Below are 23,397 nucleotides of genomic sequence, written 5' to 3'. Positions count from 1 at the left end.
TATATATGGTAAATATATATATATATATCTTCTGAATTTTGGAATTAACTTTAGGTTTGCAGAAGAGTTGCGAAGATAGTACAGAGAGTTCCCGAATACCTGACCTCCAGTTTCAGTTTCCCCTAACGTTATCTTACACCACCCTGGTACATTTCTCCTGGTAACTAAATATATATATATATATATATATATATATATATATATACACACACACACACACACATATATAGTTACCAAATAAACTTCTGAATTTGGGGTTTTTGGGGTTTGTTTGTTTGTTTTTTTGTTTGTTTGTTTTTTGCTTGAGACGGAATCTCGCTCTGTTGCCCAGGCTGGAGTGCAGTGGTGCGATCTCAGCTCACTACAATCCCTGCCTCCCCGGTTCAAGTGATTCTCCTGCCTCAGCCTCCCAAGTAGTTGGGATTACAGGTGTCCACTACCATGCCCGGCTAATTTGTGTATTTTTAGTAGAGACGGGGTTTCACCGTGTTGGTCAGGCTGGTCTCCTGACCTCAGGTGATGTGACTGCCTCAGCCTAACTTCTGAATTTTGGAATTAACTTTAGGTTTACAGAAGAGTTGCAAAGATAGTACAGACAGTTCCAGAATACCCGACCTCCAGTTTCAGTTTCCCCTAATGTTATCTTACACCACCCTGGTACATTTCTCAAAACTCAAAAATCCCACATTGGTCCATCATTAGTAACATAACTGCAGACCTTATTTGGATTTCACCAGCCTCTCTGTTCCTGCTCTCTCTGCTCCACGACATGACCTAGAGTGGCATCCTGCATCTAGGCAGCATGTCCGGTGTCCTCTGGTCCGTGGCTGTTGCTGTCTTTCTATGCTTTTGATTTTTTCTTTTTCACAATGCTTTAATTATTTCTGTGCTTCTTACAACCTTGACAGTTTTGAGGAGTCCTAGTCAGGTATTTTGCAGAATGACCTTTAATTTGGGTTTGTCTGACCTTTTTCTCCAGGGTTATGGAGTTTTAGAAAGAATATGACAGAGGTGAAGTATCCTTCTGGTCATATAGCATGGTGTGGAGGGGGCAGGGTTAGCTACATGATAGCCACTAGACTTATCACTGGTGATGTTAACCTTGAGCCCTTGGTTAAAGTGGTGTCTGCAGGTTTCTCCATTGTATAGTTACTATTCTTCTCTTTCCCTACTCTATTATTTAGAAGCAAGTCCTGAGTCCAGTGTACAGGAAAGGGAAGGGAAAGGAATAATTAAGCTCCACCTCCTAGAGGAGAAAGAATCTTCATTCATTATTGGAAATTCTTCTGTAAGGAAGACTTGCCTCTTCTCCCCCAGTAGGTTATTGATTCAACAATTTATTTATATCAGGGCTGGGTATGGTGGCTCATGCATGTAATCCCAGCACTTTGGGGGACCAAGGTGGAGGACTGTTTCCGGCCAGGAGTTCAAGACCAGCTTGGGCAACATAGCGAGATCCCCATCTCTACAAAAAAAATTTTTTTAATTTGCCAGGCGTGGTGGTGCACAACTGTAGTCCTAGCTACTCAGGAGGCTGAAGCAGGAGGATCGTTTAAGCCCAGGAGTTCAAGGTTACAGTGAGCTATGATCACGGCACTGCACTCAAGCCTGGGCGACAGAGCAAGACCCTGGCTCTAAAAACAAAAAAATTATTTATATCAGTATAAATATTTATTTTATACTTTAGGTTATAATTCAATATTATCCTATTATTTATTCCCTTGCTCAGTTGCTCCAGCTTTGGCCATAGGGAGCTCTTCTGGCTCCTGGATCCCTTTGACGCACTCCCATCCTTTTGTGTTTTGAGCGCTTCCTAACTCCCTGGCACCACAGCACACTCCCGGCTCATCCTTTCCCTGTCCCAGCCCTAAAATCAGCCATCTCTCCAAGGAAATAATGTATTTTTAATACAAGTTCTCCAATTATCTTGTCAATAGTCCAAATATATTGCACCGCATTTGAATGCATGATTTAAAAAAAAGAGTTAATTTGTTCAGTTACCGTTTAAAACATACATTGATTTTTGTAGCCCTGCTGTGACATGTCTTTTTGAAATATACCAGGAGTCTGGCCGGGAGCAGTGGCTCATGCCTGTAATCCCAGCACTTTGGGAGGCCAAGGCGGGCGGATCACGAGGTCAAGAGATCGAGACCATCCTGGCTAACACGGTGAAACCCCGTTTCTACTAAAAATACAAAAAAATTATCCAGGTGTGTTGGCAGGCGCCTGTAGTCCCAGCTACTGGTAGTCCCAGCTACTCGGGAGGCTGAGGCAGGAGAATGGCATGAACCTGGGAGGCGGAGCTTGCAGTGAGCTGAGATCACGCCACTGCACTCCAGCCTGGGCGACAGAGCCAGACTCCATCTCGAAAATAAAAAATAAAAAGAAATATACCAGGAGTCTCAAACATGGGAGGGATCTGGTCCTTTCTTCACTTCTAGGAGGCCTTGTTGAATTTAAACATCACCTCAGCAGCCACTCCGTTAAGGCTTGAGGGCAGCCTGCCCAGCCTTTCTACAGAGGTAGCCCAGTTCCCGGGTCCTCCCCAGGCTGAGCTGCCCAGTGAAGCAACTGAAAGCCAAGGTCATTCCTGGGAACTTTCCCTCTCCAACCTCATCTCCCAACCCCCCACCACCCTCAGGCAGTGACCAGTCCACAAGCTTTGCAGACCCCACCTACGCTGGCTGGGCACAGGCAGATAGATGGTGGGAGGCCAGGCAGGCTCCAAGAAGGAAATTAGCCAGCCCAGCTGCCAAGACAGGCATACGAGAGGCAGAGGGGTTTGTGTGGGCTCGGCTTCAGAGAACTCCTGGGGATTAGGGCCAAAGTTTGCAAAATCCAGCTGTAAACGGAGCAGGGGTTCCCCGAAGAAGCCGTGGGTTCTGTAGAAGAGAGTCGGCTTCTTGGGAAGTAGCATGAGCCGGAAGACAGCGAGACTGTGGCTCTCTCTGGGACGGCAGGGAGCAGCATGACTCATCGCCTAGTCCTGCTGGCTCCTACTGGCACAGGGCTGGGCAGCAGAGGGTCTGGGAGCAGGAGCAGAGTCTGGTCTTGTTGCAGCTCCAGAGGAGGTCTCAGGCTGGCAAAGACAATCTAACACGTTGGGACATAGGCAGGGTGTTGTGGGGACACTTAGGAGGGTACAACCAGCATCAAAGGAGTCTTGGCTGGCCTCACAGAGGAGGTGACATCATCCAAAAGATGAATGGAACTGGCTAGGAAGCAGCTGGGTGGGAGAGAGGGAAGGACACTCCAAGCCAAGGAAGAGGCAGAGCAGAGGCCCAAAAGTGTCTGCAAGGCGCTAGCTGGTGCCTGCCACCCAGTGAGCACTCTATAAATGGGAGGCATTATCTCTGTGATTGATTAGTATTGTCATTATCATTATTAACCTGGACACATCACTTAATGTTTTTACTATCTTAAAGGTAGTTGCTATAGCGAATAAATGCTTAACATAACTGAGCTCTTCTCATCTGTAAAAGGGACTGTTGTGAGGTTAGGGGTGCCGCCGGCACCGCACTCAGCTGGAGTGACAGCAAGCATGTGAGGTGCCCAGCATGGGATGTGAGCTGGCATGCAGCAGGGGGCCTTGTGTTTCCTCTCTCCTTGGGTTGCCAAGCCCTTGGAGCTGCTGTGCCTGGGGAGCAGAGAAGGGGACACTTTGGGGTCTTCAAAGATGACCAGGCAACAAAGCAGGAACACCGCTAGGTAGGAGCAAGCAAGCCCAGAGGAACAGCCTCAGGGTCCAGATAGAGACGTACACGCCTGCCTCGCTGGGGTCTTTGGTGGCCTCCCGAACAAGCAGGTGTGGATGGGGAGATGGACTGCCTTGGAGAGAGCTACATGAGTTCCAGCTCCACCAGCCCCCAGAGCCTGAGCAGGTGACTTCACCTTTCTGAATCTCTGAACATCCATTTCCTCCACTGTACAATTTCATTAAGATACATACAAGAATATCCAAAGCACAGTCTTTGTAATAGAAAAAAAATCCTAGAAACAACGTCCAACAGCAGGTGAATGAATAAGTAACCAGTGGTATATTCATAAAATGGGACACTATTCAGTAGTAAAATAAATTACAGGTATGCAGGCAATCAAAATGGATTTTTAAAAATATAATGCTGTATGAAAAAGGAAGTCACATAATTATGGAATGACTCCGTTTACACAAAGTAAAAAATAGCAAAACTATACAATATCCCACTTAGGGATGCATACAGAGGTGGTAAAACTACAAGAAAAAGCAAGAGAATGACTAGCACAATTAAAGTTCAGGAAACTAGTTCTTCAGGATGTGGGCAGGAGGCTGTGATGGGGGCACCCAGAGGGCCTCAAGGTACTGGCACTGGTCTATTTTTTAAATTAGGTGATGGATACATGGCTTTTTTATTATTACTATTATTCTTTAAGCTGTACATGTACAGTTGTGTCTATGGTGTCTTTTACAATAAACAAGTATTTATTATAACACTAGCACTTATAGGATACATGCCTATGATGAGGTAGAGAGAATGTAACAAAGGACTGGCACATAGTAAGCACTGGTGGCATGCGGCTCTGTCCTCCAGCGTGTGGGCTCTGTGTTTTCTCTCTCTCTCTCACTCACACACACGCACGCACACACACACACACACATAGGAAGCCAGGCTCCCCTCTGCCCTCAGTCACTCGTGGTTCACAAAATGGCAAACAATAGGAGCACTAGAATAGGAGCTCTCCATCCTGGTTCGAGTCTTTCCAGCTGGGGCAGTTTAGCCTTTGCAGAATTTCTCAAGGGTAACATCAGCATAACCTCTGTCTGTAAGCCCGTGAGTGTAAGCTCATGCGAGGGATCAGGTCTGACCTGGGAAACTAAAAGCATCTTCATGGAGCAAGGGTGCTCCTCCAGTGGGGGCGCTCAGTGAGTTCTGCGGTGTGGGTGACAGTATTCTTGTGTGGACAGTATTCATGTAGTGATTGGGGTAAATGACCCTCTTTTGCCTGGTTTTCTGCCTCGGTCATTGTGCATCTGCTGACTGAACCTGCCTTTTGGTCCTAGTAAAGTACAGATTTCAGGAAAAGTGTACCTGGCCCCGGGAGTGGCCAACCTCTGTGTGACGGCTTTAAGCACAGTGTGTCTTGAGGGGGCCTGACTCCATCTGAAAAGTGCCTGTCTGGATGTACCTGTCTATAACCATGGACCTGCCTCCAAGGTGCGTGGACCAACCTCCGCGTACCTGATTCACTCGATGGGCACCTGGCCGTACGTAGCTTCATCAGGCAGGGTGTACCTGTCAAGTTCTTAGGTCCGAGGGTTCGCGGCTTTACCTGTCCTGGTACCGCCGTCCGCACCTCGGTCAGTGCGTCCCCGGCAGGTGCGTGTACCTGATTCAGTCCGTGCTTATCTTGCGCATACGGGCCGTTCAGTGTCCCGCTCGGAGCTCGTCGCCGCCGCAGCCTTGAGGCTCTGACCCCCGCTTGGGCCCCGTCCGGCGCGCAGCGGCCGCGGGGGCGGGGCCGCGACGCGAGGAGCGGAGCAGGAAAGGGCGAGGCAGCCCCGCCCCCGGGGCGGTCTCCCGGGACGGCCCCGCCCCTTGCCCGCTTCCGCGTCAGTGCCTCACCACCACCTGCCCGCGCGCCGCCCCATATAAAGGCGCCGCCGGCCTTGACCCCGGGACTCGGCCCCATGGAGACGCCGCCGGCCGCCGCTGGCGCATGGCGGGGTGAGGCGCGGCGGGGAGGGTGCGGGCCTCGGCGAGGAGGCGGCAGGGAGCGCTCCGGCGGGGTCCGAGCCGAGCCGAGGGGAGGGGACGGGAAGGGACGGGAGGGGACGGGAAGGGACGGGAGGGGACGGGAAGGGTGGGGAGGGGACGGGAGGGGACGGGAGGGGTGGAAAGGGGAGGGGACGGGAGGGTCGGGGTCCTGTTCCCCGGCCCGCCGGGCCTCAGGACCCCTCCAACTTAGCCCAAGTTGGGAGAGCCGGGGAAGAGCAGCAGGTTCCGGATCGGGATCGCGGGCCGAGCAAGCGCGGGTCTCGGGCCGGGACAGCCTCGGCGTCACCAGCTCCCGGCAGCCAACCAGAGTTTTCCAGCAACTTTTCTCCCCACGGGTCACCCCGGAAACTTGCCCTCCCCGGCTCCGGGAGTCCGGCCATGGGCCTTGCGCTGCCTGGGCCTGAGCTCTGAGTGCCGGACGGGTGGGCGAAAGTGATGGCCTCAGTGGGGAAGCCTTGGGCCCCGCAACGCACTTCCAGCCCCAGGATTCCATCTGAGAGCCCTGTCCCTGCCTTCTGGGTCCCCTGGGTTGGCGTGGGGGTTCGAGGCTTTACAGCTGGGGCAGTTCCAGTCTTAGTTCAGACTAAGTTCCGATCTTCGAGCCACTAGCTAACAGCTGGATGACCTTGAGCAAGTTTTTAATGTCTGTGCCTCAGTTTCTCCCTTTATAGAATGGGAATGGGAATGCCTAGCTGGGAGAGCTTTTGAGAGGACAACCTGAACTAATAACACGATGTAGTGTGTAGTGCCACCAATCCCTCATCCTGCTGGGTGTGGTTTTGGGAGGGAGGTTAGGAGAGAGCGCTATTCACCGTCCCTAACCCTGTTGGTTGTTCAGTAGGAGCTGTGGCGCGGTGCCTTCCAGGAGTCTGAGCTATGAGTGGCCCCTGTGGAGAGAAGCCTGTCCTGGAAGCCAGCCCCACCATGAGTCTGTGGGAATTTGAGGACAGCCACAGCCGTCAGGGCACCCCCAGGCCGGGTCAAGAGCCGGCCGCTGAGGAGGCCTCGGCCCTGGAACTGCAGATGAAGGTGGACTTCTTCCGGAAGCTGGGCTATTCATCCACGGAGATCCACAGCGTCCTGCAGAAGCTGGGCGTCCAGGCAGACACCAACACGGTGCTGGGCGAGCTGGTGAAACACGGGACAGCCACCGAGCGGGAGCACCAGACCTCACCGGACCCCTGCCCTCAGCTCCCTCTAGTCCCGCGGGGTGGTGGCACCCCTAAGGCTCCCAACCTGGAGCCTCCACTCCCAGAAGAGGAAAAGGAGGGCAGCGACCTGAGACCAGTGGTCATCGATGGGAGCAACGTGGCCATGAGGTAAGTGTCACTTCTGTGGCCAGGACACATGAGGTTCGCATCTCTCCTGTGGCCAGGACACATGGAAGGATGACTGTCTCTGCAGCTCTGGTGGGCTGGAAGAAGTGACTTCCTTCTTAGGGACTGGTCTAGAGGGAGGGAAAGCCTTTTATGAGGCTAGGGTCGCGCTACTGGTAAGTGACAGAGGCAGGGTTCCAGCCCAGGTCCCTCTGTCCGCAGAGCTTACCTTATGCTGTGGGTCCCTCCCTGAGGCCAGCACTGTGTCTCCACTCCTCTCCTGTAATGTGAGGCAGGGCTGTAAAGGGGACCAGCCCGTGGGCAGCTGCTCACTCACCCCTCGGAACCTGATCTCAGGTGGGTGTTGTGAGGAGGGAGTGTGCGGATCCCGGAGAGGAGCAAGCGTTCAGGAACCATAGTAGTGGTAGTAGGCAGTGGTAGTAGCAGTTGTTGTTGTTGTTATTTCAGGGGCTGGGCTTCTGAGGCCTTCTTGTCTCAGACCTGGGCTCCCACGAAAACAGGTCCAGTGACTGTGTCCAAGAGTGACCTCAAGGCTGGGTCCAGCTTTACATGGGTTGTGGGCAGGTGGCCTGATGCTCTGGCCTCAGGCGAGCTGCAACTTGGATCCCTACTGACTCAGGTGAAGCAGCCTGGGCTGGACCAGTCTCTGGAGGTTCCCCGGGGCCAGAGCCAGGACTCAGCCCCCAGTGACTCCCACCCCCATCCCCCAGCACAGGAATGGGGTGGGGGGGTAGGGGCAGAGAGGGAAGCCAGGGCTGCTGCTGACCTTGGGAAACCCAGACTTCTCCCGTCAATCCAGGCTCCACCCTCTGGCCCCACTTTTTTCCCAGTTCCCTCCAAGGCAGGCTGATGAGTCAGTGCTGGGTGGATGGCTCACAGGGAAAAGTTCCTGTTGGCATGGACGGGGAGACCCCAGACACAGGGTTGAGAAGGGATGATTTTCTGGCTGCCCTGAGGGAGCTCCTAGGTGGGCTGCCCACGGCTGGCATGACATCAGCCTCTGCCCTCCCTAATTTGTGGCCCCTGTGGGACAAGTTCACTGTCCAGCTGGCCCTGGCCCAGCTCAGCAGGCATGCAGCTGAGTGCTCTTCCCTCCTTCTGTCACCTTCAGGCCAGTCTTCCTCTCTCTGACTTGGGCTGAGCCTGGATGGGAGGCTGAGAAAATCCAGTTTCCATGCCAAGAGGCAGCAGGTCACATCCCGTGCTTCGAGATTAGAGGGGGTCCCTCTCAGTGTCCAGCCTCATGTAGCTGGGCTAGGAGCTAGGTTGGATCTGTGTGACTCCTTCCTCTGGAGGTATGGGCCAGGAGCGGCTGAGCTCTGGGAGCAGCCATGTGCAGTATGTGTTTGTATCCAGAAGAAGGAGGGACATGGGAGGAGGGGCTGTGATGAGGGGTGCTCAGAGGAGCCTGCTCCTGAGAAGCAGAGCCACGCACCCACCTCGGGGGTTTCTGAGCTGGGGTAGTGGCAGGAGGGGAATTCCAGCCTCAAACTTCCTGTCTCAGCTGCTACTCGGTTCCTGCCTGGCCACCCACCCTCCCCAGGGGCAGGCGGGCTAGCCCCCCCATCATATGCAAATCATGGGGAAATTCACCTCTGTTTCCTTCTAAGGGAATTTTTTTCCACTCGCCAGGCCCAGCCCAGGCATATCTTTTCACCTGGGGAGGCTGGCCCAGCCCTGCCTTCTGTCCTGGGGCAGGAGCAGCCTAGCTGGAGTCTTCTACACACACATCCTATCAGTGTCTGCTTAGCCCGGCTGGGGGACCCTGACCTTACAGGCAAAGAGAACTGGAATGGGGGCAGGGATGTCTGGTTTTCCTGTGCCAGCAGCCCTTCCTCCAGTGCAGTGAAAGAGACTAAAGCTAGCTGTAGGGGGGCACTCCAGGCCTCATGTGCTCTACCAGGAGGAGGGCTCTGATAGCGCCCACTGATCAGTTTTTCCATCTGCTGAGGGAATATTCAGGTGCTAGGGCTGCTGAGAACCGACTTGTCCCCAGCCAAGATTTTCAGTGCCCACAGGCAGTGCACTGCCCTGAGAGCCCTGGCATCCCATTAGTTCCCAGTGCTCCAAGATACTAGCCTAGGATCATGTGCCCGGAGGGAGGCGGGTGGGCGGATACATGCGCACACTGCATACCTGAGACAAGGAGCCAGGCCTGGGATGACCCAGCTGCCATGGTTTTGAGAGGCAGGCCAGAAGGCCCAAGGAAGGGGGGTGATGTGATGGGGGAATCACTGGGCATTGTGAAGACACAGACCAGGGACCTGACCTATTGTGGCAGGTCAGGGAAGGCTTCTCAGAGGCAGTGACATCTCACAAGGGTTCTGAAGGAAGAGCAGGAGTTTTCCAGCAGCATTGTTTCTCCCATTCGCCACCTGTCTCTCATAACACACTTTGTTCAAACTCAATTTTGGGAGCTTTGTTCTCCCAAATAAATTCTGGATCTTCTGTTAGAGACAGGAAGGCAACCGAGTGGCCCAGACCTGGGTTCGAGTTCTGACTGTCTCTTACCACTAGCCAGGTGACCTTCCTTTCCTTCACGGTAGCAAGCCCTGTAAGAATGAAGCCATATATCTGGCCACCAGCGGGAGCTCGGTGCCTGCGAATCCCTGCTCATTCCCTGCGATCAGGGTCTGTGCCTGCCTTCGTACCTGCCTGAGCATTGACGTACAGGGTGGTGATAAGCATAGGCCCTGGGCTTGTGTCGCTGTTCCACCGTTAACTGCTGTGTGACCCTGGTGACTAAGCTGCCTTCTCTGGACCACAGTTTTCATCTGAAAAACAGGGAAGGAGTTGATGATGTTATAGTGCCCTCCTCACAAGCTTGCTGATGATTCAGTGTTAGACACTTATAACAGGGCCTGGTTCACAGCTCTCAGCAAATGGGAACTTTTATTATAAGCAGGCTGGCAGATGTGGCAGGGGGACCGGGAAGGATGAGTGCTGCCCTGGGCTGGACCTTGTCTCCCCTACAATTTAGAGACCTTCAGACCCTGGTGCCCCAGTCTTGCCCCCAAACAGCCTCCATGGCCCCCAGCTGCCCCACCTCCCTCCCTAGCTTCTCTTAGGGCTCCAGCTATCACCCCTTACCTCCCCCACTCCCATTAAAGACACCCACAGGATGTGGTTGGCCCTGGACTTGCCTCTTTTGCGTAACATTTATTCTGTTTTATTTGCCAAATATGAGAGTCTAAGCTGTTCACTGAGGGGGCAGTGAGACATGGGGCTGCTGGTCCTAGGAGCTCTTCCATGACACCTAGTGTTACCTGGGAGCCCCAAGCCCCAGTCCCCCATCCCTCAGGAAATCCAGTTGGAACCCCTACTTTGCAGGGCCATCTTTGGCCTGAAGCCACCAGGAAAGCTGTCCCACTGACTGACCCCTCTTAAGGAAGCTGCAGACTGCTGGGCCCATTTTCCGATAGAGGAACGGAGAGCTGCGGCAGCCCAGGAGCCCCGCCAGGCTTCCTTCTGGGTGCAGCCACCTGTGGGTGGGGCGCGGCCTCGTCTGAGACCAAGGCAGGGCCCATGCCTTACTCAGCTGTCCTTGCTAAGAGTCCCCTAGCATCTTCCTGATGGTCTTTCTGCCTTGGGGTGAAGAGGCATTTGGGGGAATTGCCATCTTGGGAGGAAAAGCAGTATCCTTTCACTTTCAGACTGAAAGGCTCCTGGGGAACCTGCTTCACTCCGGCGCTTTCTGTCCCATGCTGAAGGCTGGAGTCGCCAGCCCCTTCCCCTTTGCCTTTCTCAGGCCCCAGTCCCTGAGGTGTATGTGAGGACTGAACTTTAATCCGGAACAATCTGGTTTCTCCTCGGTCAGCCCAGCCGGTGCTTCCCCCGCCCCCACCCACGCTGCAAGAGGCGAGGGAGGGGTGGTGACTCAGTGTGCATGTGTACATCTGTCCCTGTGGTCCCGGCAGCTCGCCGGGTGGGGCAGGAACCAGAAGTCTCGCGGCACCTTTCCCCCACCCCCAGGTGTGTTGCAAGTGGCCTGGCCCTGCCCCACCGTGGGGAGCAGTGCTGCCAGCTTCCTGGGCGCTTCCTCACTTTCAGGAGATGGAGCCTCAGGGAAAGTCCCAGCGGGGCCTGGCCATCCTGGAGCTGTGGGAACTGGCACTGGGAATGGAGGCGTTGGCCTTGGGCCCCACCTGCAGAGGGCCAGGGCCTGAGCCCTGGGGAAAGGGGAAGGGGCTGGTGACTCCAAAGGGGAAGGGACTGCTCACTACCACCACCAAAGCCAGGGCAGGGGTGGGGTGTGACCACCTCCCTCCTCCTGCTCAGGCCTAGGGGGTGGCAGGCTGGCCATCAGTGTGGGCTAACCCTGTCCTCTCCCTCCCAGCCATGGGAACAAGGAGGTCTTCTCCTGCCGGGGCATCCTGCTGGCAGTGAACTGGTTTCTGGAGCGGGGCCACACAGACATCACAGTGTTTGTGCCATCCTGGAGGAAGGAGCAGCCTCGGCCCGACGTGCCCATCACAGGTGAGTGGTGCCCCTGGAGGTGGGATGGTCTTACTGCCCCAGCAGCCCTGGTTCTCCCCAAGAGAGACCCTCTGGGAGTGACCTACAACTTCTAGAACTCAAGCAGGGACCAGCATTTCTTTTCTCAGTTTTTTCTGTCCTTAGCAACCTGCTCTGAATGGTGGTCATTGGAGGTCACCTTGTCCAGTCTTCTGCCTCAGATCTGGAGCCCCTCCCTCATCCTACTGGTGGGCAGGTCGCTCTTTCAACATCCCCAGTGGCAGAAGCGCAGTATCACATAGTGGTTAAGCCTGTGGACTCTGAGTCGAGACAGCCAGAGTTGGAATCCTGGCTCTGTCCCCTCTTGGCGCCCTGGCCTGGACAGGGACCTCTCTTAGCCCTGCTCTGAGCCACATGCTCCTCATCTGAAACATGGGGTCGGTGTCGGCAGGGGGTGTTGACAGCATTGTCTTCCTCGTGAGGTCATATAAGTTAACACACGGTAAGTGCTGAGAAGAGTACCTGGCACATGGTAGATGCTCAGTGTATGTTAGCTGTTACCACTGTTCTTGCAAGAGCCCCCAGCCTTTGGAGGTAAAAACTGAATCAGTTTCTCTAGAAGTCTTGAGATCTGGGGGCAGCCTGTCTGGGACTGTAGGCTCCAGGAAGAGGGGCCCTTTCCACTTGCACACTTCTGTGTCCCTGTGGTCCCAGCAGCTCCCCAGGTGGGGCATGGTGAGTGGCCTGACCTTTTCCCACCATGGGATTTAGCGACCTTATCCTGGCAATGCAAGGGACAGAGCCAAGATACTTCTCCCACCCCAGAGCAAGCTGCGGCTCATTCATGGACCCCTCAGAACAGGCTGGATGAAAGCCAAAGCCAAGACCACATCTGGCTTGAACAGGCCTGATGTCCAGAGGGAGAAAAGGAACAAGGCCAGCTCTGTGCTTGGAGCCTCTGCCATGCAGGCCCTGCCGCCTGTGCTCAGATGTTCTTGGTCTTCAGGCAGCAAACTGTGCCACGCCAAGGGAGGGGCTGGGGCATGGAAGAGGCCTCAGCAGAGTTAGTTCTTGCCGCGGTGACCTTGGCGTTAACCACTCCTGTGTGTGGCCATCAGCAGGTTAGGGAGCCCTGTAGGCCTGGCTCTAGGTCCCGCTGGGCCCTGACCTCTGTGCACCCCTGTCACCTCCCAGACCAGCACATCCTGCGGGAACTGGAGAAGAAGAAGATCCTGGTGTTCACACCATCACGACGCGTGGGTGGCAAGCGGGTGGTGTGCTATGACGACAGATTCATTGTGAAGCTGGCCTACGAGTCTGACGGGATCGTGGTTTCCAACGACACATACCGTGACCTCCAAGGCGAGCGGCAGGAGTGGAAGCGCTTCATCGAGGAGCGGCTGCTCATGTACTCCTTCGTCAATGACAAGTATGTTCCCTCCCAGAGGCCCTGACAGACTTGGGGTCCACAGGGGAAGCCAGAGGTGCCCTTGGCAAGGGTGGAGCTGGGGGCTGGGCTCTGCGGGGCCCTGTGGCCATGGGAGGTTGCGGGTCTTGGCTCCAGGCAGCTTTGAGAGTGAGACAGATAGCTCACCACATAGGAGAAATCAGACCGGGACCAGGCAGGCTGTGGGGTGGAGAGAGTGGCTAATTTGGGAGATAGAGCCGTAGCACTTATGAGGGGATGTATGTGGTTGATGGTTCCAGGTGGCCTCTCTACGAACCAACATGGCATCTCTCAAGCAGAGGCCATGGCCCAGTGGGTGCAGGCTGCCATCCCCCGACGACCTCAGAGAGGGAGTTCCCTTAAAGGTGCCCATGGGCTGTGGCCCTCTAGACCGGGGATCCCTTTCTCCTCCCTTGGTATGATCCCACCCATAGAGCAGTTTTGCGGGGTCCTGGACAGGCCCCAGTTTTAGGTGTCACTCTCCTATTCTTCCCAGCAAGGCTTGCCATCGGCCCCTTCTCAGCAGTTAGAAGTCCCTGCATGGCTCCCACCTCCAGAGAGTTCTTTGCACCCTCTGCAGGTTTATGCCCCCTGATGACCCACTGGGCCGGCACGGGCCCAGCCTGGACAACTTCCTGCGTAAGAAGCCACTCACTTTGGAGCACAGGAAGCAGCCGTGTCCCTATGGTATGGAACCCAGCCTGCCCTCCCCGGCCCTCCTCACTCCTGCCCTTCCTCTCACCTGTCTGCCTGTGCCCTGTTTTCCTCTTGGGGACCTCCACCATTGGACCACCCAACCCCGTTTCCTGTGCCACCCCTTCCCTGCTCTCATCCCTGGTTCTGAAGTGCCCCTGCTTAGAGTCCCTCTTGATTCCTCTTCCAGGAAGGAAATGCACCTATGGGATCAAGTGCCGATTCTTCCACCCAGAGCGGCCAAGCTGCCCCCAGCGCTCTGTGGCAGATGAGCTCCGCGCCAATGCTCTCCTCTCACCCCCCAGAGCCCCAAGCAAGGACAAAAATGGCCGGCGGCCTTCACCTTCATCCCAGTCCAGCTCTCTGCTAACAGAGAGTGAGCAGTGCAGCCTGGATGGGAAGAAGCTGGGGGCCCAGGCATCCCCAGGGTCCCACCAAGAGGGTCTAACACAGACCTATGCCCCATCAGGCAGGAGCCTCGCACCTAGCGGGGGCAGTGGCAGCAGCTTTGGGCCCACAGACTGGCTCCCGCAGACGCTGGACTCACTCCCGTACGTCTCCCAGGATTGCCTGGACTCGGGCATTGGCTCCCTGGAGAGCCAGATGTCGGAACTTTGGGGGGTTCGAGGAGGAGGCCCTGGTGAGCCGGGCCCACCCCGAGCCCCTTACACGGGCTACAGTCCCTATGGATCTGAGCTCCCAGCCACCGCAGCCTTCTCTGCCTTTGGCCGGGCCATGGGTGCTGGCCACTTCAGTGTCCCTGCCGACTACCCACCCGCGCCCCCTGCCTTTCCACCTCGAGAGTACTGGTCTGAACCATACCCACTGCCCCCACCCACATCAGTCCTTCAGGAGCCCCCAGTGCAGAGCCCAGGGGCTGGCAGGAGCCCATGGGGCAGGGCAGGCAGCCTGGCCAAGGAGCAGGCCAGCGTGTATACTAAGCTGTGTGGTGTGTTTCCCCCGCACCTGGTGGAGGCTGTGATGGGGCGCTTCCCACAGCTCCTGGACCCCCAGCAGCTGGCTGCCGAGATCCTCTCCTACAAGTCCCAGCACCCCAGTGAGTAAGCTGCCTGTGGCTGGCAAGGGCAGCACCCCCAGCCTCCAAGGGCCGTCAGGCTGGGCTTTGGGCCATTGAGCAGCCCATTCCCAGCCCTGAGGCCCACCCCGGAGGCTGGACAGAGGGAGGATTCAAGTCGGGAAGGAAACCCACAAACCAAAGATACTGTAGGATTGGTTCTGGCCCATGCAGCACCTCTAGCTGTCTGCCTCAGTGGGTCAGAAGCGATCACCTTGTTGATACACATTGTATCTCTGTAGTTTAAGGAGACGCTGCCGGTAACGGCGTCGGTCCATGGCTGAGGCCCAAACTGTCTTTTCTCTCAGAGGGTGGGGAGGGAGGTGGGGGCAGCAGAGGCCTGGGCTGGGTGCCCTGTGCATGCCACCCCACTTCCGCCCTACCCCTGGGACGTTGGCCTTGGCTGGCTAGTTGGGCACCGTGTGCCTGCCCTCCAAGGGCCTCCTCTACGCCAATGAGGCCTCATCTGTGCTCTCGCTGGGCACGTGGCTTCATGTTAGTAAGCAAGATGCTTCTTAATAACCCACCTTCTGCCCCACTCTGTTCCTTATCCTGCTGCCCCTGTAGGGGTCAAGGGCCCTCTGTCTACACCCTCTTCTTCTCCTTCATCCTTTATTCAGAGTTATCTCGCCCTTCCCCACGGGTGGGGGAACCTGTGTATGTTTGTGTGCACATGTAAATTTTAAATATTTTAAGCAGAAAGTCCTTACCTCCTGTAACACATCAATAAAGTACAATCATTGTGAGCCCTTTCAAGAGGTGATTGTCTTTGTTATGCTCAGGGCTTTGGGCTGGCCTCTGGGTGAGGAAAGGCCAGCAGGTATGCACCCCGACCTCCTTCACCCCAGGAGGAAGCCCCTCCACGCCAGCTCCCTGACCCTTCTCTGGAAGGAAGATTTCTAACAAACATTCACCAGGAATGCATAGCTCCTTGGGGATGGGGCATCTTTCCCGAGGCCTTGGTCTGGGCCTTGTTAGGAGGTGCCCATGGACGCACGAGCGGGCAGGGGGCTGGAGGGGGCAGTTAGGCAGCAAAAGTGTAAAAGGATTTGGAGTCCAGTTTTATCTGCAAAAAGAAATCTTATTTACAATATACTTGGGCTTCTGTTTGTTTTTGTGGGACAGGAAGCTAAAATACCAGACTGTTCAGTTCATTATCAGCCACTTGGCAATGCTGAATGACTTGCCCAAGGTCCCGCGGAGGAAGGACAGACTGGGGCAGGGCCTTGAGTCCTGGTTCTGGTCCCCAAACCAGGGGGGCAGGAGGGGTGGGCCTGGACACTAGTTTGCAGCAACTCAGGGCCCTGCAGGGATGGGGGAGGTGAAGGTACCCTCAGCCCCACACCTCACAACTCTCCTAGGTTTCAACATCCACATAGGAATCCTTCCAGGCCAGGCATGCTGGCTCACGCCTGTAATCCCAACACTTGGAAGGCCAAGGTGGGCGGATTGCTTGAGCTCAGGAGTTCGAGACCAGCCTGGCCAACATAGGGAAAGCCTCTCTCTACAAAAAATACAAAATTGGCTGGGTGTGGTGGCATACACCTGTACCTGTAGTCCCAGCTACTTGGGCTACGGTAGGAGGATCACCTGAACCTCAGGAGGTGGAGACTGCAGTGAGCCATGTTGCACCATTGTGCTCCAGCCTGGGTGACAAAGTGAGACCCTGTCTCAAAAAAAAAAAAGGAATCCCTCCAGCATGGCAGCTGAAAGGACCACCCTACCCACCTGGTCAGCAGCAGATGCCCAGCAACCCCACCTGCCAAGCCCCCTCTGTCTCTGCACACCACAGTGGAGCCTTGAGGCTGCCTGGAAAAAATAGGGAATGTTCTCACCCCTCTTCCCATCCCAGCTGCCAGCTGGCCACAGCCTTGGGAGTTCATACTTGCTTACTTGCTTCTTGACCAGAGCTGAACTCTAAGCCATTTGCTGCTTCTGCTGTGTGTGGGGAGGGATGGGCAGTGGGCAGCAGGTCCTGACTGGCTGTGCCGTGTCTGGAGGCCGAGTCTGGCCCTGCTGGTTCACTGAAAGGCACCGGCAAGGGTGGCAGAGCTCATTTGGCAGGTGCCTGAGGGGCTGGGATCTAGGGAGGACTGGTCAGTTCCATGCCCCGCTGGCCTGAGCTTGCATCCTGTGCTTTCCAGGCAGGCTTAGATGTCCCTTCAGGCCTCTTTCTCAGTCTGCCAGGCAGAGTGACTCCAAGGCTACCAGGCCCAGTGCCCCAGCTGTGTTTCTTTCCCACGAATTGGGCTTTAACTCCAAAGTTCTCCCCATCACCTCCTGCTCCACTGCCCATTCAAGCAGCTTAGGTAGGTGGTATTTGCTCACAGGGCCTGTCTCCCCACCTGTAAAAGGGACACAATGGTCCTTGCCTCTTTCTAGATTTGAGAGATTAACTCAGTTCCTGTGAAAGGAGGAGAGGGAGGGGTCCTGGATTCAAGCCCCCATCACTAGCGATGCAGCCCTGGGCAACCCACTTCCCTCTCAGAGCCTCAGCTTCCTGCCTCTTCAGAGGCAGCTTCCCTCCGAGAGGGGGACAGGGATGGAATGTGACTCCTGCATGCTGGAAAAGATCAAATTCTGGGGAGCTGCCCCAGTTGCTCTTTCCTCCTCTTGTTTTCCTGGTTCCAGGAGCCAGAAGCTGATGAGGAAACCAGTAAGTATGCAAATTCTGGCACTATTGGGAAATGATCCTGGGGAGCTCACAGAGGACAGCCTCCCACCTGCCCTCCCCCACACCCCCGCAGGCCCCCCAACCTTGCCCTTGGGCTCTCACCAGCAGGGGCCGAACCCTGAGTTTTATTGCGAGTTCTGTCTCGCACACATGGGTTAACCCCTCTTGGAGTGAAGCCAGGGTGACTATGGCCAATCTGTCCTCAGAAAACCTCCAGCCTCCCTAGCAGAGAGCAAACGAGCCCACAATGGGATGAAAGATCCCTGCTCTGGATGTCTCAGCCCAGTCCCCATCCCACTTCTCTAGAGTGGGGGAAACTCAGGAGTCCCCAAAGACCTGGGACCTAAGCTAGGAGCAGAACTTTAGAGGTCCGGGGGAGCAGCTCTCCAATCCCCCCCTCCCCGCCAGTGCTGCTCACACCCCCCTCGTTGTAGTCTCCTGCAGGGGGGGACAAGTGGTGTCTGGGAAGGGGCCAGTACTCCTCACCGCAGCTGCCACTTCCCTCATCTTCCCCCAGCAAAGCTCTCAGCCCTCCCTTCCCCATGCCTCCTGGAAAAGCCAGCATTTGTCTTCTGTACACAGAAGGGAAAGACCCTAGCCCTGAGGGAGGTGCTGGGCAGGCCTCTACCAAGACAAGAGTGAGTGAGCAGCAGAGAAAGTGGGACTTGGGGGGCACAGATCTCTAGGAGCTGCGGGGAAGGAAGTGGTGCAATCAGCCTCAGCCCTGGGCCCAGCTGGTCCCTAGAGGACGCTTCCCCAAAAGAAGGCAGCCCAGGGACCCTAGCACTTTTGTCCCAGGGCTTCTCAAACTTCTGGCTTTTTTTTTCTTGGACCATAGCAGAGGGGGTGGAGTAGAGGGTGGCAAGGGCCTGTTCTGGGGACCTCCCAGTTCATGGGAAGGGTGTGGGAGATTTGGCTGAAAGAGGCAGGAAGTAGGGCCCTACAACTAAGGAAACCCAAGCCATCCCAGGCCATGGCATGTAAATCCTTCCAGCTAGTTCCTGAAGGGGAAGAGGCCCCAGGCTGTCATCCTGAGGTGTGGCCTTGTTAAGCTCCTCTCAAGGCAGCTGCTGGTGATCTTCAACTGCTCATCCATTTAAGAAATGCCAGCAAAACGAGGTGGGAGGAAAGGATCAGGCGCCCCACCCCACACTAAGTTGGGCACATTGCTGGGAGGTCAAGTCACTGGGAATGGTGCAAAGGCTCTAATTCTGGCTGCTCGCGGGCTGCTTGTGGGGCCGTGCCTGCCACCTGCCGGTGCTTCCTGGTACTGCTACTCATGGAGCAGGGGCCTGCCCACCAGCTCTGGCCTGGAAATGAAGGGCCTAGACACAAAGATCTTCCAGCAGGATCTGAAAACAATAATTTAAGGAGAATAACATGGGAAGTAAAGTGCTAAGCCAAAAACAGGGAATTCTTAATGGCATTTGCAGCTCCGCCCTGGAAAGAAACACCAGAGGTCACTGTCACGCCTTCTACAAAGTCTAAAGCTCTAGAAACTTTCAACTGTTCCAGGTAACAAATATCCCAAGAAAAACTCTCAGGAACTGAAGGAATAAAAAGGAAAGGAGAAAAAAATATAAACATTCTTTTTTTTTCGAGACAGGGCCTTACTCCGTCTTCCGGGCTGGAGTGCAGTGGCACAATCACAGCTCACTGCAGCCTCAACTTCCCGGGCTCAGGTGATTCCCCCACCTCAGCCTCCCGAGTAGCTGGCACTACAGGCATGTGCCACTATGCCTGGGTAATTTTTTGGTATTTTTGTAGAGATGGGGTTTCACCAACTTACTCAGGCTGGTCTTGAACTCCTGGGTTCAAAGCAAATCCAACCACCACAGCCTCCCAAGGTGCTGGGATTTTATAGTCATGAGCCAACATGCCCAGCTATTTTTTTACGTTTGTTGTTTTTTTCAAGGAATCTTCTTTTTTTAGAGACAAAGTCACTCTGTCACCCAGACTGGAGTGCAGTGGCATGACCACAGCTAACTGCTGCCTCGACTTCCAGGGCTTAAGTGATCCTCCCACACCACAACACCTGGCTAATTTATTTTTTGTAGAAACAGGGTCTTACTTTGTTGCCCAGGCTAGTCTTGAACTCCTGGGCTCAAGCGATCCTCCCATCATGGCCTCCCACCATCCTCCTGCCTTGGTCTCCCAAAGTGCTGGGATTACAGGCATGAGCCAGTATGCCTGGCCTCACTGCTGAGAATTTACCCTACAAGTACTCTTACTTGCAAAATGATGCATCTAGGGCTATTTAATCTGACAGTGTCTGAAACAGCAAAAGATGGGAAACAATATTAATGCAATCAACAGAGGACTGATTAAGTAAACTTTGGTATACACACGCAACGGAATATGAAGTAGCCAATAAAAATAACGAGGCAGTTGTACACATGGAATGTTTTCTGTGCTAGACTGCTAGATGAAAAAAGCAAGGAGAGAACAGTATACACAGTATGCTACCATTTCTGTGAACAGACACATGCATGTGTGCCTACTGCTCATACACGTACAAAGGTCCTCAGGAAGGACATAATGGAACTCTGGGGTTGCCTCTGGGAAAGGGAACTGATAGCTGAGGGACAGGAGCACTTCCTTTACCCTGAATATACTTCAGTGCCATTTGAGCACATGCTATTTGCATGTTGCTACAGTCTGAATGTTTACCCCCCAAAATTCATAGGTTGAAATACTAACCCCCAAAGTGATGGAATTAAGAGAAGTGGCCTTGGAGTGCTTAAATTATGAGGACAGAATGCTCATAAATGGGATTAGTGTCCTTATAAAAGAGGCCTGAGGAGTCAGATGTGGTGGCTCACGCCTGTAATCCCAGCACTTTGGGAGGCTGAGGCAGAAGGATGGCTTGAGCCCAGGAGTTTGAGACCAGACTGGGCAACAAAGTGAGACCCTGTCTCTAAAAAAATAAAAATAAATAAAAGAGCCCTGAGGCCTGGCATGATGGCTCACATCCAGAATCCCAGCACTTTGGGAGGCCAAGGCAAGGAGGGTCACTTGAGCCGAGTTCAAAACCAGACTTGGCAACATACCAAGACCCTGCCTACAAAACATTAAAAAAAAACTAGCCAGGTGTGAGGGCACATACCTGTAGTCTCAGCTAATTGGGAGGCTGAGGTGAGAGGGTCACTTGAGCCTGGGAAGTTGAGGCTGCAGTGACCTGTGATTGCACCACTGCACCCTAGCCTGGGCAACAAAGTGAGATCACGTCTCAAAAAATTTTTTAAAAAGAGGCCTAAGGGAGCTTGTTCTTCCACCATGTGAGGACACAGCTAGAAGGCACCATCTGTGAACCAGAAAGCACGCCTTCACCAGATACTGGATGTTGCTGGTGGCTTGATCTTGGACTTCCTAATCTCCAGAACTGTAAGAAATGTTTGTTGTTTATAAGCCATTTAGTTAATATTTTTGTTATAGCAGCTCAAACAGACTAAGACACATGTATTCAAATTAATTAAATATTTTAAAGTCCTCCCATCCCCACACCCAGGATACAGAAATGTTATCAGGGTGGGGGTTGGGAGCTGAGGAGGGGGCTAGGGGTCTCCAAAGTTTATTTTCTGTACACAAACAGTAAAAACTTGAAGCATATACAACTCCAACATGTATATGCTGTTAAACTATGATAACTGCCACTTTTACAGATCAAAAACAATTATCAGCAGTTTATTGTGGTTCAACCTTTTATTTATAAATTAATGACCTACATGTACTAATGAACTAATATTGATGTATATATATATAATACATTCAAAGTGAGAAACTAAATAAGGCTGAGCCTCAAAACGAATATAAATCAAAGGCCTAATCTTTTCTTCCCACCCCCACCCAGCCATCCTGTGTGCCCTCTTCCCCTTGGAGGCCACTGCCCTAAGTGAGGATCAGCATCGACTCCACCACAGCCCACTTTAGTGGTGACAACTTTTAATCCACGGAAGCAGTTTTTCAAAGTGAAAACTGTTTCAAATCATGAAGCTTACCACTTAGACAATTCAGACAAGGTAATGCTCATTTAGACTGGCACAGATATGAAAATTCCAATCCCTTCTTTTCACTATCATTGTATCTGACACACACATCACCTTCCTAGCCACTATGACACTATCCTGGGAGAAGCAAATGTGTACAAAGAAGCACAATCCTGCTCTCTCCCCACACTTCACATAAACCAGTATAGTCCCCCTGTAGTCAGGGCTTCAGATGTCAATTTTCTGTTGGAGACAGCGTCTTGCTACGTTACTCAGGCTGAAGTGCAGTGGCCATTCACAGAAATGATCATAGCATACTGTAGCCTTGAACTTCTGGCTTCAAGCGATCCTGCTGCCTCTAAGCCTCCCAAGCAGCTGGGACTAAAGGTGCACAACACCATGCCCAGCTTGATGTGAATTTTTAAGCAATAATGCCTCATTAGGCCGGGTGCGGTGGCTCACGCCTGTAATCCTAGCACTTTGGGAGGCTCAGGCAGGTGGATTACGAAGTCAGGAGTTCGAGACCAGCCTGGCCAACATGGTGAAACCCGGTCTCTATTGAAAATAAAAAAAAAATTAGCTGGGTGTGGTAGCGCGCACCTGTAGTCCCAGCTACTCGAGAGGCTGAGGCAGAATAATTGCTTGAACCCTGGAGGCGGAGGTAGCAGTGAGCCAAGATTGTGCCACTGCACTCCAGCCTGGATGACAGAGCAAGACTCTGTTTCAAAAAAATAAATAAATAAAATAATGCCTCATTAATTTGGAGTAAGGTTGGGGGGCATAGAAGACAGAATAAATGCAAAAACTAAGTCACAGAACGTTTCAAGCTTAGGCTCTTTAACTTTCAAGCTTAGACTATTTATCGCTCATTTTAATTATCTTATTTACTGCACAGGTCAAGATGTCAAGAATACTCTACATTGCCAGGTGCCAGGGCTCATGCCTGTAATCCCAGCACTTTGGGAGGCTGAGGTGGGTGGATTACCTGAGGTCAGGAGTTCGAGACCAGCCTGCCCATCATGGCAAAACCCCATCTCCACTAAAAATACAAAACTTAGATGGGCATGGTGGTGCATGCCTGTAGTCCCAGCTACTGGGGAGGCTGAGGCAGGAGAATCGCTTGATACCTATAATCCCAGCACTTTGGGAGGCCAAGGCAGGAGGACTGCTTGAGGCCAGGAGTCTGAGTCCAGCCTGGGCAACATAGCAAGAAGCCATCATTACAAAATAAAAATGTTTTAAATTAGCTGGGAATGGTGGCATGCACCTATAGTCCCAGGTACTAGGAAGGCTGAAGCAGGAAGATGGCTTGACCCCAGAAGTTCGAGGCTGCACTGAGCTTTGATCAGGCCGCTGCACTCCAGCCTGGGTGACAGAGCAAGATCCTGTCAATAAATAAATAAATGAATAAATAAAATACATAAATACATAAATAATCTTTTTAAGAGCAGTACTATTCTATCTCCAGCAATGTCAAACTATGAGAGTCAAAAATATTTTAAGGTCTGCTGTGTGCTTTCCTCAGAGGGAAGGAAACTAGGCATCCCATTGCAGTTTCATAAATACATAAATAATCTTTTTAAGAGCAGTACTATTCTTTTTTTTTTTTTTTTTTTTGACGGAGTCTCGCTCTGTCGCCCAGGCTGCTGGAGTGCAGTGGCGCAACAGAGCAGTACTATTCCATCTCTAGCAATCTCAAACTGTAAGAGTCAAAAATATATATATTTTTTGAGATGGAGTCTCGCTCTGTCGCCCAGGCTGGAGTGCAGTGGCACTATCTCGGCTCACTGCAAGCTCCGCCTCCCAGGTTCATGCCATTCTCCTGCCTCAGCCTCCCGAGTAGCTGGGACTACCGGCACCCGCCACCACACTTGGCTAATTTTTTGCATTTTTAGTAGAGACGGGGTTTCATTGTGTTCGCCAGGATGGTCTCGATCTCCTGACCTCGTGACCCGCCCGCTTCGGCCTCCCAAAGTG

The 23,397-nt window shown here is 53.5% G+C and overlaps 1 protein-coding gene across 5 annotated transcripts; it reads left to right on the top strand.

Moving 5' to 3' along the window:
• The first annotated feature begins 306 nt into the window (after positions 1–306).
• On the top strand, positions 307–15,516 carry ZC3H12A (zinc finger CCCH-type containing 12A). Of its 5 annotated transcripts, none has more exons than XM_008968477.4 (6): positions 307–5,192; positions 6,595–7,072; positions 11,427–11,566; positions 12,740–12,974; positions 13,573–13,679; positions 13,876–15,516. In XM_008968477.4, exons 2-6 carry the CDS (start codon positions 6,630–6,632, stop codon positions 14,748–14,750), a joined length of 1,800 nt encoding a protein of 599 aa, XP_008966725.1. In that variant the 5' UTR covers positions 307–5,192; positions 6,595–6,629; the 3' UTR covers positions 14,751–15,516. The 5 variants fall into 5 exon arrangements, with proteins under 5 accessions (XP_008966725.1, XP_063457565.1, XP_063457571.1 ...); XM_063601495.1 differs by having other exon boundaries at positions 6,592–7,072; XM_063601501.1 differs by lacking the exon at positions 307–5,192 and adding an exon at positions 5,548–5,702.
• Positions 15,517–23,397: the final 7,881 nt, after the last annotated feature.

This window comes from Pan paniscus, chromosome 1 (assembly GCF_029289425.2).
Source record: "Pan paniscus chromosome 1, NHGRI_mPanPan1-v2.0_pri, whole genome shotgun sequence".
NCBI classification, from domain to species: domain Eukaryota; kingdom Metazoa; phylum Chordata; class Mammalia; order Primates; family Hominidae; genus Pan; species Pan paniscus.
The sequence above is the reverse complement of the archived record's forward strand: the minus strand, read 5'-3'. Positions and strand labels throughout refer to the sequence as shown.

What these genes read in the sequence shown, in the direction of transcription:
- ZC3H12A (XM_008968477.4), top strand. Translation starts at nt 6,630, where the DNA reads ATGAGTGGCCCCTGTGGAGAGAAGCCTGTCCTGGAAGCCAGCCCCACC. An exon ending in GCCCGACGTGCCCATCACAG is followed by an intron (nt 11,567 to 12,739) that starts GTGAGTGGTGCC and finishes GTCACCTCCCAG; the next exon opens with ACCAGCACATCCTGCGGGAA. An exon ending in TACTCCTTCGTCAATGACAA is followed by an intron (nt 12,975 to 13,572) that starts GTATGTTCCCTC and finishes CACCCTCTGCAG; the next exon opens with GTTTATGCCCCCTGATGACC.